Source organism: Larus michahellis, chromosome 7 (assembly GCF_964199755.1).
Source record: "Larus michahellis chromosome 7, bLarMic1.1, whole genome shotgun sequence".
NCBI lineage: Eukaryota > Metazoa > Chordata > Aves > Charadriiformes > Laridae > Larus > Larus michahellis.
The window spans coordinates 47,570,158-47,584,708 of record NC_133902.1 but is presented as its reverse complement, the minus strand read 5'-3'; the positions used below and the strand labels follow the sequence as shown (position 1 = coordinate 47,584,708).

Genomic DNA, 14,551 nt, shown 5'->3' with positions numbered 1-14,551 from the left:
TCTGTCTCTGCCTCTGTCTTTTCCTCTCTCAAATGAGGCTTATGAAGAGGTTTCATATGTTGCATGGTAATTTGCTTTCAGAGCCTTCAGTGGAGGATGCTGTGTGAGCCCAGTGCCATGGAATTCCCTCTCTACTAAGGTGAAACAGGAGTTTGACAGGCCCCAGAAAGAAAAAATGTTTGTATAACCAGATGTTGAACACACAGAAAGACCTCAGGGTTGCCATGCTCTTTATTTCCCTTTGAATTCAGCTTCTCTCCGCAGAGTTTAGTTCTTTTCTATTTAATTACATCCTCTAACAGAAACAATGTCTTTAGCTATGCGTGATCACTTAACAAAACCTATGACAGTGAGCAGTTCTGATCAGGGAAACTTCATTTAACACATCTTGCCAATCCAGAACCGGCCTGTTTCGAACAAGGTGAACATCCACACATACGAGACAGATAAGATGACCCAGCTCAATCTAGTATTACATGATAGAGCCAGTGACTGTGACACTTAATCCTAGAAACAATCAAAGCAACCTTTAAGTTTGCCAAACCCCTTACTGTCTGAAAGGGAAGAGGTGTTTGAGCTGGCACTGCTACCCCTAAAATGAATGGTGAATCAAAATAAAATAGTTGCAAATGCAGGATACAACTCTGTTCTGTGCTCAGGAACAGGGAAAAACGGAGGCATTACCATTGCCTTGGCTTTATTCTGAGAGTAGCTCCACTGGTTTAAGCGAGGCTGCCCGTCACCTGTGAAGGCTGATAGAGGAAGATAGTCACGGAAGTCACCAGAACCATGCTTGCTACAGGACAAAAGAACGTGCCATCCGCGGCCAGATATTAGGGACTTACGAGGTGGTCAGTCTAAAGCAAATCTACTGGATACGGAAAATGAAGGGAAGCACCGTGAGGGGAAGCCCAGAGCTAACCCAAACCCCACCTTCCCCGCTGGAAACTGCCGGGAAAGGAGGGGAGCCGGGCTGGGGAGAGGGGCGGCGGGGTGCCCGGCTAAGCCCTCTCAGGGCTGGGGAGAGGGGCGGCCGGGTGCCCAGCTAAGCCCCCTCAGGGCTGGGGAGAGGGGCGGCCGGCCTCACCCGCGGGTGCCGCCGGGTCCGGCGAGGGGCTGGCGGGGCTGCCACCATCTCCCAGCAGCGCCAGGGTCCACCAAGCCCTCACCGAGGCGCCCACAGAGCCGAGGAGGAGGGTCCGGCTCCTCCCGCCCCCGCGGGGACACCGGTATCTGTCCCCTCAGCTGCCGCCCCCCTCCCCTCACCCCTCTCCCTTCCCCTCAGGCGCGCGGCGGGCGGGGCCCCGCAGCCGTTGCGCGGCGGCCGTTACCCCCCCGCGCCGCCGCGCGCCCGCCGTTGCCGTGGCGACGGGCTAAGCCGGGGCCTGGCTGCGGCGCGGCGGGCGCAGAGGGGGCGGACGGGCGGCGGCGGCGGGCCGGCGGCTCGGCGCTGCCGGGGCATGCACAACAAAGGCGGGAGGCGACGCGTCCCGGACGGGCTCAGCAGGTAGGTAGGTGCGGGCGGGGGGGCGCGGACAGGTCCCCTCTCGGCAGCCGCTCCCGCAGGACGGCTGCCCTCCGCCGTGCTGAGGGGGCCGTTCTCCTCAGGGGAGAGCGACCCGCGGCGCGGGCTCCGGCCCCGGCGTCGGTGCCGCACCTTGCGGGCGGCGGGTCTGCAACAAAGGCAAATGGCTGCGCGCCGGGGAGGGCTGCGGGGCTGGCGGTGGCCTCCCTGCCTCTGCCTGGCTCCTGCCCCTCTCCCGGGCGGCACACGGAGGGGAACCGGGCGCAGCTTTTTATGTATTTATTTGGGTCTCCGTCCCGGGGCCCTTCGGGTACAACCGCTAGCTCCGCGCCCAGCCCGGGGAGCGGGATGGGGGACACACGCTTCCCGAAGCCTTCCCAACACCTTTCCCGGCTGCCACCTGCTCGTTGCTGGGGGACCCGCATGCCGCCCACCCCCTGCATTTGCTCGCCTCTCGCTCGCCCCTCGCTCGCAGCGCTTTGCCATGGCTCCCGTTGGCGCAGGAGAGCGGGCTGAAAGGCTCTGCCCTAGGCAAGTCGCTTGCCCGGGGCTGCAGGCAGCTGCCCTCCCCGCCTAGGGCTCCCCATCCGCCCCCGGCTTTTTCTCCTCGGGTCCTAAAACAGCAGCCGCAGAGGCAACTTTGCGAATTGGGAGGTTAGAGCCTTTTCGATGCCTAGGGGCTTTTGTCCTAGGCAAGGTGGAATATTGTGTGCTGGTACGGTATTAGCCTGAGTTTAATTGTTGTAAGGGGTGGCTGAGCAGCTCTTTAAATCTGCGGGGTGCCAGTGAGTCATTTCTTAATTCGTTTCCATGTGATTCATAACGTTTTCAACTCCGGGATGCCTTTTCCCAAATTCATAATAGGTTTTGATACCTGAGCTATTAGCAAGGGCATCTGTTTGAATCCATAGAGGTAGAAGTTTTACTGCATTGTTGAAAATAGCAGCTACGACAGAATTCCCTGGGGGGAAATCTATAAAACCTGCTCCTACCATTTTTATTTACACTGCAGCAAAGCAGCTCTGGGTGCATCTACACTTTTGCCTTCCCTCATTTCCTAGTCATTGTGGAACTGAAAAGCATTTTAAACAACTCTGCATTGTTTGTTGGTATTATAGTAAGGCCTGAGGGCTTGGTAATGGTTTTTTTCATTCATGGCTCTCAGAACGCTTCACAGACATCAATTAAGACTGGGAGCCCTGCTGCAAGTCAGAGAGGTTTTACTTATCCCATTTTACAGATGGAGGAGCAGATCGGAGACCTAGAAAGATTGAAGTCAAATTCAGAACCTAAGCCATCATCTTTCATATCCTAAACCCTCTGTTTAGGGTGCTCTTCCCCACCTTCTCTAGCAAAATTCTCTCTTAATTTCACTGGTTGCTCCAGGAGCTGTTTTGGACACTGACAGGCCATGTATGCTTTGGGATTTTGAGATACTGCTCTTGCATATTGCCGAAAATTATGTGCCTTTAGTGCCATACTGCTGAGAAGAATGATTTCTGATTAAAACAAGCCTGTGATTGTTCTTTGGTTTGTACTAGGGTAGAACCCAAGAAGGTTCTATCCAAGGTAGAACCCATTATGGATGAGGGTGCGTTAGTCAAGACGTTGTACAGCCAGATAGCAAAGAATGCGCAGAGCTGACAAGCCAAGTACAGAAAGTGTAGATACCCGTTATGACTTCTTTGACGGCCTCCCTTGCAAAAGACTCTCTTTGAAGGGCATATTTCCAAAAGCAAAACAAGTGGTTCCTACTGTGACTGTAACCCAGAAGACTCCTGATCCTAACCTGTTTTTGAGTCTATCCACTTGCTTTCGTGGCCCAGACAGGAGGTGGGCTGTGTTTGAGATCTGATTCCCATCCTTAGGCATTGCTTATGTTGATCTCCTTTAAGGCCTTTAACCAGAGAACTCCAGCTGCAGTCTCAGATTTAAGTCTTGCTGCCCTGCCTGTGGAGCCCTCCACAAGATAACAATGGTAGCCCCAAAGCATTTACAAAGTTTTAAGCTTCTTAAGCTTCATCTGTGTAAGAAAAGCCTGATGCAGACTAGGTGATGATGTACAGCTCCCAGTAGTCGCAAGAGGGAAGGGAAAGGAGCAGACTGAATGCTTTTCTGGGTTTAATACCCATTGGGTGCTTGCAGAGTCTCATCTAGTCTTACAAGGTGTTCTAGAAATGCTGATTTCTTAATATTTAAGTTTGTAGGAGATCCAGTTTCACTTTAAATACATTCTGCCCCCGCCCCCAACCATCTCGGTGCTGCAGTTGCAGGAAGCATTGTTCATTGCTGGTAGGCAAGATGTGGTATCACAGTTTGTTTCCTTTCCAGTGTTTCAGAGGACAGTTCTTTCAGAGAAGACAGAGCAAGCGTAGCTCCAGGGCCTCCATGGCTGGGCATCAGCCAATTACTGTCATATCAGATTAGCTCTATGGCACATTAGCACTCGTTTATGTTCATACAGATGCAGCATGACTGTTCCATAGTATTGATGGAATTATTGTATTTACAGACCTATAATATGACTCATTGAAAGGGAGGTTCTGATTACAAAACCATGGACTTCCAAGGTGATTCCTCCGTGGCTTCTGTATGGGCCAGTTTTGAACCACGAAGAAGAAATGAAACACTAGAAAACATAATCCAGTTTTTATTTACCATTGATGCAGTTTCCTTTTTGGCAAATTCTAGGGCAAAAAATCCTCTATCACAAAAGAAACAGGAAGAACTTACGAGTTTTTTTCCACCTTGCCATGATCCCGACTCAGTAGCCTACTGTAGCTACTTCTTGGCCTCTGAGAAAAGCTCTTACCTGCCTGTGCTCTGCAGGCATCTAGCCCTTGAAACCAGCATTAAGATTTCCTCAGCTGCCACTGCAGTCCATGAGCACGTTCTCCTTGTCCAGAGCAGCCTGGCAGCAGCAGTCATGGGTGTTGGCGAGATGAGGAGGCATCACATGAAGCACTCCATAGCCAGAATTGTAAAGCTGTCCACAGCATGCTGACTTACCTGCTGACATTCAAAGGGTGTGCCCGTTTGTCTCTGGGAATAAACTAGGCACCTCTGGCCAGAATCACCATGAGTTTCGCAGTCCCTGCTTCATAATTAGCTCAGCCTCAGCTTCCAGCTGCTTTGCAGTTTGTAGCAGCCCTAGCAGCTGGCTCCTGGCAACCATTATCACCTTCCAGCACAGGAACAGCTTTAGCTCAGAGTCTTGGGAGGATGGACAGGGCTGGCAGGATCAGTGATACTAGGAAAAATAATGAAGGTGCAGAAAGCAGGTGCATGGGCACAGGGAGGGAAGGTAGACTGAGAACATATGTGACAATGAGGGGAAAATGAAGCGAGAGGTGGGAGCAAACGCCTAGACTTCGTAGAAGTCGCAGACGAGGTAGGACAGAGGAAGAAGCAGGGAGCTCTGCAGCTTGTAGGAACAGTGACGGGGTTCTCCTCTGCTGCCAGGGATGAATTGCATTACTGCTGCCAGCCTTCCAGCCCACTGCTCAGGCTTCAGAGCTGCTCAGCCAGCCCCGAGCCACTGCAGAGTGCCATGCAGCATTTGTTATTTTCAAAACACCCTGCTGTAAGTTACAGCAACAAAAGGTGAGTAGCTCTGAGAACTGCACAGGAGTGCTGGGGTCAGTCGCCTTGTACACAGTGCCATCCCTGCTCAGGGAGGGCCCTGGGAAAATCTGCGTCACCGCAGCAGACACCAGCATCAGTTATATGAGGAGCAGTGATTTGCTGCTCAAGGACAGCAAGGACGTTGGAAAGTCTGTGATTTCAGGAATTAGTTATGGAAAGCTGGGACCCTCAGGCTGAGGTAATAAGAGTAGCTGGAGAATTAGGCAATTCCCATATTCATGAGATGACAGACTGCAGTCCCTTTGCCAAGGCTGTATTAAATACACTGAGGGGCAGAGGAGTTTTCTGGCTTTGCTAACAGCTGCTTCAAGGTGAAGCACAAGGGGAAAAAGAAAAAAAAATTCTCCACTGTCTGCTGATATTCATTTTGCCATGTAACAACTCGGGGCTCTCTGCAGACCTTTTGGAACCTGGGTTTGAGACAGTCCCCTCACTTTCTAGAAATAACCTGATTCTAGAAATAACAGTACCTGTCCTAAAGACTTCTTTCCAGGAAGGAACTAAAGGAACTAAAGCTTTTGAAATACTTCTCTGTCTCCTGTCCTAGACAGGAAGTCAAGGAGCAACAGTAAATTTTTTCTTATAAAGAAAAAACATGGCTTTGTGTTTTTAGCTAGAGAGAGTGTCTACGCCCTTGCCTTCTCTGCTGCTAAAATGCTTAAAGATACATGTAAGCAAAAATCCATTTTTCCTTTGGGATACGAAGCTTCAGCAGATGCTAGTGGGAGTTTACAGGCTTGGTTCTTTGTGAGTGCCTGCAGAAGCAGCCAGAGGCTGCACTAGCTGTGGATGCAGTGCTAGAGCTGCTCCAGTCAGACACTGTGCAGCCCAGCTTGTGGCTTCCCTGGCGTCTGGGAGCAGTGCTCACAGTGTCCTGTCAAAACTCATTTGTTTGCAACACAGCAATCTGACTGTTTCTGCAGGCATGTTTAGGAAGCCAGTTACTGACTGAAAGATGACAGTGGCTTTGACCACAAGCGAGTGATTTACAAGATTCGGAGTACACACAGCTGAACTTTTCATGCAAGGTTCTTCCCCCAGGAAGAAGGGAATTAAAGACCCTTAGACACCAAGGAGAGACAGCTCCATTCAGACCTAGCACAGAAGTGATACGCGTTAGTTCCTACTGTCACAGCCAGTCAGAGCTGCTGTGAGAGATTCATCTGCGGGCTTCATACCTTGTCTCAAGGACAACTCGCCTACCATTCCCTCTAATCAAGTCCTTGCTCATCTTGAGGATCTTTGCATCTCATACACCTCGCTCAATAAACCCATCCTTCAGAGAGGTCTAGAGGCAAAGGAGTGGTTCAAAGTTTGACTGGAGGAGAATTAGCACCAGCCATGGCTGGTACTGGATGGAAGCCAAGCCCTCTGGATTAACAGGACATTGGTGCCTGGGGATATTGATCAGCTCAGTGCTGAAGTACTCCTGTCACTCATGGTGGCGTGACTTATCCTTCCAGCCTGCTTCTAGGAGTAGACAGAAGCAACCCCTTTCAAGAGGAGGTCCCTCTTGAAAGACCCCTTTCAAGAAAGTGCCTTTCAAAAGCCAGGGAGGTAACTGCTTCTCATAAAGGATCAATACAGTTTCACTGCTAATCCACGCTGTGGTAGTTTAACCTGGAAAAACCTCAGGCATGAATGGAACTGAGGCCTCTCAATTACTGTAAGATCTGAGAGCACTCCCTCAGGAGTCCTGGTTTGCGGTACTTAACTGTTTTGCACTGATGTGCCCCGTTTTTTACCACAGCTGTTGCAACAGCTCTGTTCTCTGTGGACAATCAGGGTTCAGGTTTCCACAACACAAGATAACCTGTCTGTGAGTCCCAATGTGGCAGTCCTCTTCCTAGTTTAAGGGCTAGACATAGTTTTGGAAATTGGTGTTTTATGCTTGCAGAAGCCATACCTGCAGTGGCGAGACCTCACAAGGCGTTAGTTCAGCTTCTCTGAAAGCTCAGTGTCATTGAGAACAAACATCAGCCAGTCACAGGAGAGAAAAAAAGAAAGAAAAAGAAAATCTGTTTTTGAAAGAGGAAGGAGTAGGCCATAAAAGCCTTCCTTACTGATAAGCAGCCCCTGAGCTGATCCCCTTTTTAACATAAAGGTGCATAGCTTGCTTGTTTGATCTGCCACTTGAGTCTCAGGACACATTCCAGCAAGTATGGGCATCCCATTTCTGACTCTGAGAACCAAGTCTGCCAGTACACAGACAATTGCGTCTTTCAGGGAGGATTCTCTGGCCTTTATTTCAGGTTCTCTCCTACCTGGTTGCCATATAGTCGTGTCCCCAAGGGACACAGTCATTGCTCGCCTACACAGCACTGTGTTACTTCTAGTCACACGCAAACAGTAGAGCAATAACTCTGCAACACTTTTTATTCTGGCTCTCGGCACACTCAAGCTTTTCTTCATTATAGGAGTAGCACGAAGTAAATACATAAAACGGAGCTAGCCTAGTCCAGAATACTGGCTGGTATTCAAAGACCACTTCCTCCAAGCTCAGGATCGGTGCATCCCTGAAAGAAATCGGCTAAGGGATGCAGGAGACCTGCATGGTTGAGCAGGGAGCTTCTGAAAAAGCTCAAGTGGAAGAAGGAAGTTTACAGTAAGTGGAAGAAGGGACTGACCCCTTGGGAGGATTACAAGAATGCTGCCAGAGCGTGCAGGGATGAAACAAGGAAAGCCAAGGCTGCCTTGGAATTAAACCTGGCTAGGGATGTCAAGCTCAACAGGAAGGGCTTCTACAAGTATATTGGAAGCAAAAGGAAGACCAGAGAAGTTGTGGGCCCACTGTTGAATGAAACAGGAGCCATGGTGACGGAGGATGCGGAGAAGGCAGAGTTACTAAATGCCTTCTTTGCTTCAGTCTTTACTGCTCAGCCCAGCCCTCAGAAGTCCCAGGCATTGGGGGAAGTAACGGGGAAAGAAGACGACTTCCCTTGGGTTGAGGAGGATCGAGTGAGGGATCAATTAGATCAATTAGATATTCACAAGTCCATGGCCCCGATGGCATGCACCCGAGAGTGCTGAGGGAGCTGGCGGAAGTCATTGCTGGGCCTCTCTCCATCATCTTTGAAAGGTCCTGGAGAACACGCAAGGTGCCTGAGGACTGGAGGAAAGCCAATGTCACTCCAGTCTTCAAAAAAGGCAAGAAGGAGGAGCCGGGGAACTACAGGCCGGTCAGCCGCACTTCCATCCCTGGAAAGATGATGGAACAGCTCGTTCTGGGCATCATCTCAAGGCATGTGGAGGAAAAGAAAGCTATCAGAAGTACTCAACGTGGATTCACCAAGGGGAAATCATGTCTGACTAATCTGATAGCCTTCTATGATGGCATGACTGGATGGATAGATGAGGGGAGGGTGGTTGATGTGGTCTACCTTGACATAAGCAAGGCGTTCGACAGTCTCCCACAGCATCCTCATAGGGAAGCTTAGGAAGAGTGGGCTTGATGAACGGACAGTAAGGTGGATAGATAACTGATTGAAAGACAGAGCTCAGAGGGTAGTGATTAGGGGCACAGAGTCTAGTTGGAGGTCAGTGATGAGTGGTGTTCCCCAGGGGTCAGTACTGGGTCCAGTCCTCTTCAACATATTCATCAGTGACCTGGATGAGGGGATAGAGTGCACCCTCAGCAAGTTTGCTGATGACACAAAGCTGTGGGGAGTGGCTGACACACCGGAAGGCTGTGCTGCCATACGGAGAGACCTGGACAGGTTGGAGATCTGGGCAAAGAGGAACCTTATGAAATTCAATAAGGGCAAGTGTAGGGTGCTGCACCTGGGGAGGGATAACCCCATGCTTCAGTACAAGTTGGGGGCTGACCTGCTGGAGAGCAGCTCATCTGAAAGAGACCTGGTGGACAACAGGATGACCATGAGTCAGCAATGTGCCCTTGTGGCCAAAAAGGCCAATGGCATCCTGGGGTGCATCAAGAAGAGTGTGGCCAGCAGGTCGAGGGAGGTCATCCTCCCCCTCTGCTCTGCCTTGGTGAGGCCGCACCTGGAGTACTGTGTCCAGTTCTGGGCTCCCCGGTTCAAGAAGGACAGGGAACTGCTGGAGAGGGTGCAGCAGAGAGCTACCGAGATGATGAGGGGACTCGAACACCTCTCTTATGAAGAAAGACTGAGGGATTTGGGTCTCTTCAGTCTGGAAAAAGGACGGCTGAGGGGGGATCTTATCAACACTTATAAATACTTAAAGGGTGCGTGTCAGGAGGATGGGGCCAGGCTCTTCTCAGTGGTGCCCGGGGACAGGACAAGAGGTAATGGGCACAAACTTGAGCATAGGAAGTTCCACCTAAACATGAGGAGGAACTTCTTTACTTTGAGGGTGGCAGAGCACTGGAACAGGCTTCCCAGAGAGGTGGTGGAGTCTCTGTCTCTGGAGATATTCAAAACCCACCTGGATGCGTTCCTGTGCAACCTGCTCTAGGTGACCCTGCTCTGGCAGGGGGGTTGGACTAGATGATCTCCAGAGGTCCCTTCCAACCCTATGATTCTATGAAGCAACTGCAGGCACTAGCATAGCCCCCAGTCACATCAGCTATCCCCTCCATGCTTACAACAGTGCAGTAGGCATAAGTGCATAGCTTGTATTTTTTTTACAGGCTGACTTTTGACCTCCATGGGAAGAAGCTCCCTGTTCCCTCTGCCCTGTGCAGAGGGATGAGAGTCAGCAGCTTTATTTCCTAATTGCATTAGGAGCCATGCTTTTACCTGTATCTCACCTTGTGTAAAGACTGTCAAAACAGAGTCCTTTTTGAGTAAAGTCATATTGAGTCAAACTCCAGTTATGCCTCAAGCTAACACTACTATAAAGAATAATCCATTTGAGAATATCTAAATGTTATACAAATCAACTCAAAGTTGTTGTAATAGGAACGGCAGATGATATATATATGCTAAGTAGTACATCATTAAAAATAATGTTCCTAGCCCTCCATAAAGAGAAAAATTTAGACATACTTTCCCTTCTTAGGATCTGTGTAAGAAACACTTGCCCTTACCTGGTCATGCCTTCTGCTTTCCTCCCAGAACAAGACCCAGCCTTTCCCTCCCATAGTAGCCAAGGTGAATGCATCTGCTTGCATGACACAGCAGAAGCTCGTACTGCTCACTTTCAGTGAGCAAGCTATAAAGGTGTCCTCACAGAAAATTCCTGGCTTTCTGGACCAGGAGAAGTGGTCTGCTATTTTCAGATGGAAATTAGAGAAATGGGAAAGCTGGCCTCTAGATAGGCATGTACTTAAGGGGCAGAATGCCAGAGGGTCTCTGCAGTCCCTGCTGAATTGATTTGAAAGATGCGAGTACTTATTTTTGGTGAAATGATGTGGCACATTCTGTGAGAATATGGCTATGAATATAGGTGCTGAACACTTTTAAGAATGAGGGTTTTGTGCTGTTCATTGGTGGATCTGAATGTGGTTGGAGAGGTGGATATGTGTTAGCAGAGCGACTAAACCTTTGAAATGCATACTGAGGCAAAGCTAAGTCAAGTGAGATGTCCACCTTTCCAGGCAATGGACAAGATCACGATATGTCTGGAAATACAACTCCCAGTCCATGGTTCCACCTGCAGGACCACACTACATCATTTTGTAAAATAGTGTTAACAATCCATTTTGGATTATCTCTGTAGATTATCATAATTGTTGCATAGTAAATGTGTCCATGTGTAAAAGTCCTCAGCGTTAACATATGTGTGCAGACTGGAGTTTGCCACACACAGTATTTAGCAGCTGCATAATCCTGCTGATGCCAGCATAGCTTCCTTAGGTGGAAGCCGTGCACAGGGTGTGGTAACAGGAGGTAAGAGGTTCATAAACTTGATGGTTGGACAAGAATGCTGAGATGTAAACTTTTGCTAGACACGGGCTACAGGATTTCCCCAAACTGATTTCTTCTGTCCAGTGCCCCTCTCCTTTAATGGCTGTTTCCAGCCCCTGAGCCCTGTGAACCAAACTTAGGCATTCACATTCCCAGTCTTGCTGGCTGTCAGCAGCCAGTGTCACCATCAGCTGCCTCTCTGGGCACCTGTGCGGTGGATGTGCTCTCACCTCGTGCTGCAATGCTGATTAGTTGGACACAATGCTGTGTGCGGTAACGAGGGATGTTCTTTCTGTGCATCACACGTTCTGCTTGCACTCAAAGGGAATCAGCTGCTGGACTGAGCTCAGACAGAGCCACATGGGGCAGTGGGGACACACCGAGGGGCAGGGTACGGAGGTGTGGGCAGCGGATGCTGCTTCAAGTTGAATCCCTGCTTCATAACACAGCTCTAGTTCATAATTCATGCAGGGCTTGACCAAAGCTGTAACGGGAGTGCGAGTGGCTATGGCTTTGGGGGCAGGTGATAGTCCTCCTTCACCTTCTTCTTCAGGGTTGTGGGAGGGACAAAGGATGAGGAGTTTATAACAAAACACGGAAAAATGGGTTGAGAAGCCTCATCAGGTGACAGGATAGCAGAGGGTGCTCTGTGGTAGGGAGAGGAGTTTCTGTGGCAAGGAAGAGAGGGTGTAGCAGTGGTGTCTGTGCTGAGGAGAGAGGAGCTCAGAGGGAGCAGGGTAAGGCAGCGGAGCAGGGAAGATGCAGGACAGGGGTGTTAGCTGCGGCTGATGAATGGCAGTTGTGTATTGGCTTGGGAAGACCATGTAATCTCAAATGCCTGGAGCTTTTGAGATTCAGCCCTATCAAGCATCAAAGCAGCAGGTGGTCAGCGTGACTTCAGGTAAGGAAGAGCAGAATGCCTGCCTCCTAAATATATTCCCTTCATACCCTGCCCTGTGCTCTCTGTCTATGTTGCCATTTCTGCTGCTGTTTGAAATACACAGCATCTGGAAAAAGCAATGCCCTTGTATAGTGCCTCTGGCTTCAGGAGAGTTCTCCCAGCATTGAATTTGGCCCATGGATTTTAATTACTCTCTGCTGCGATAGTAATGAGAGCCAGTGGAATTGTAGTGATTTTATTTCCTTTTAATTTGTTATGATGCTCCGGATGCAGATTAACTTTCCCAGCTCGATACGTATTATTGATTCATCGTGCCTCGTGATGTGGTAGATGGCTCCAAGAGGTGGCTGATTTCACTGTAGCTTCCCTTGGTAGCTCTGTACCACATGCAGTGTCCTCCTCGCTCCAGCAGTAGCCAAAATTGGGTACCTTTGCTTGCATCTGATTAGGTTATTTACATCCATGTAACTGAGGATAAACTCGGGCCTATGTTAGTGCCTCTTCATATGCAATAGTCGAGGTCTCCGAGCTTTCTTTCTGTTCAATGTACTAAGTGTGAGGACAGGATATGATCATTTAATGGAGATGAACCTGCTTCTGCGCCAAGCACAGGGGTGACCCACACTGAGGGGAATCATCTTGCAAGGAGGGAGGAGAGCTGTAGTCAGAGGTGTCTTCCAGCAGCACTCCTCCAAGAACACCCTTGCCTGGGAAGGCCCTTGGCAAGGCAGTGGCCAGCCTCTTGCCCATGTCCCCATGTGCCAGGCTTGGCTGATGGGCATATGGTAGACTGCATTGCCCAGTTGTTCATGGGGTTGTGGAGCAGCAGGGAGACTCTTAGCCTCAAGACCTCCCTCTCAGTGAGGAAACCTGATAGGAAAACTTATGGTATAAGACTGCACTGTACTGAGGAATCCTCCCCAGCTTTTTTTAGAGAAACGCCCTGCAGTCCTTAATGCAGAGTAATTCATGTCTTTCTTCCTCTGTAATTACGTCATTGAAGCTCTAATGGGGACAGACCCTGAGTTCTCTCAATACAAAGCCCAACCAGAGGTGGAGATAAAGAGGCTGAGACAATGTCTTGCTGGTTGTAACAGCAGTGACTGCAAGATAACCTGCAGCGCCATTAGCCAGAATTTGTTCCACAGGCTCAAAGACACCCCAGTGGAGCCAGGCTGGGTGTGTCACTATATTGGTGCAAGTACACAGCCAGCCCTAGGCTGGAACCACTGCTGGCTCTGCACCACACAGCCTGCTGCTCCTGCCTGCTGGTGGCTTGCTGGGCCTGGCTGCAAACCTGGTGCTCCACCTAATCAAATTATCTCATGGGGCAGTGCAGTGCTCAGAAGCAGTGGAGGTGTTTTCTCTCCCCCATGGTGTTACTATCCTACATGATCTTGGATAGCAGAGAGCCAAAAGAGAAAGGGAGGAGAAACGCAGCAGTCAGACTCAGCAGCTCTGCATCCTTCTCTGTGCCAGCCCCTTGGCACGGACTGCAGCAGGAAGCCCGGTGTGCCAGGACTCATCTTAGAAAGCTACCTTGTCCTCAGCCATAGAATCATAGAATGGTTCAGGTTAGAAGGGACCTTAAAGATCATCTAGTTCCAACCCCCCTGCCATGGGCAGGGACACCTCCCACTAGACCAGGTTGCTCAAAGCCCCAACCAGCCTGGTCTTGTGCCTCACCACCCTCACAGTGCTTTGTGATAACCGATCCCCTAGCTCTGTGTATCATTACAGCACGAGACCAGCGTGTCCCTCAGCAAGTCCAAAGGGACACTGACTCCATTGCATGAGTGACACGAGTGTCACATCGTCAGAGGCCATCCGGTATCCAAGTGCAGTCATTGCGCTGCTGATGAGCAGCCCTACAGCTCAGTGATTATTACCTGTTTGCTGATGATGGTTATTGGCGCCTTGGAGGCGTTCCCTGGAGCAGAAACTAAACTCAGGCCAGAGTAGCTTTGCCTTAACTCAGAGTCTGAACAGTCACTTCAGATGTAAAATGTTACTTGTCCCTCCTGCAAAAACATCCATCAGCTCTGTGGACAATTCTAAGGCTCAGGAACGCGTATACTGACCATGCAGCACTGGGCAAGCCAAGATAAAGTAGATAAGAGGTAAATACCAGTTTGTCTTGTCACACACTGACTTTAGGACTTAGAAGCCTATATCCAATTAAAGCAGACAGGCAATTAACATCAAAACAGTTGAGCCTGGTCTTCATGTAGTGCATGTTAATATGGCTGCTTGTAGCTGCAAGGAAGCCTCAGATTTATCTGAGTGGGTTTGCCCCTGCCCCATTATCTCCATCTTGCAGAAACTTTGTTTCCAAACCTTGCTCTGTGTGACTTGTCCATAGGATCGTGGTGGCAGCAATCTTCTGTCTATCTCTGTCTTGTTTCACCTCCAAAGTTTTCCTGTGCATCTACCTGCCAACATCCCACTCGTGCTGCCCCCTGAACAGTGAAGAACTGCTGTCACCAGCTTCTTGAGAGATATTGAGCAACAGATTGGCAAAATGCTTTTCGAAAGATTAGAAAATAGCACTAGGCAGAAAAACGGAGGTAAATTTGGACGCAGTGAAAAGTCAGATACTGGGGATTAGATCCCAAATGTCATCATCCTAGGGAGCTTGTGGCAGAATCCGCA

At 49.8% G+C, this 14,551-nt stretch overlaps 1 protein-coding gene across 5 annotated transcripts in view; it reads left to right on the top strand.

The window, feature by feature from the left end:
* The first annotated feature begins 1,372 nt into the window (after positions 1 to 1,372).
* LOC141746578 (uncharacterized) overlaps positions 1,373 to 14,551 on the top strand; it is a 48,846-nt gene continuing 35,667 nt past the window's right edge. Inside the window, exon 1 of one of the 5 annotated variants that reach the window (XM_074595336.1) lies at positions 1,373 to 1,507. Coding sequence is in view for 1 of the 5 variants with exons in the window: in XM_074595338.1 (XP_074451439.1) it covers positions 1,461 to 1,507 (47 nt within the window). In the remaining 4 variants the exon portion in view is untranslated. Of the gene's footprint in view, positions 1,512 to 14,551 lie in introns of all 5 variants that reach the window. The other 4 variants (XM_074595338.1, XM_074595337.1, XM_074595335.1 and 1 more) reach the window with 4 other exon arrangements.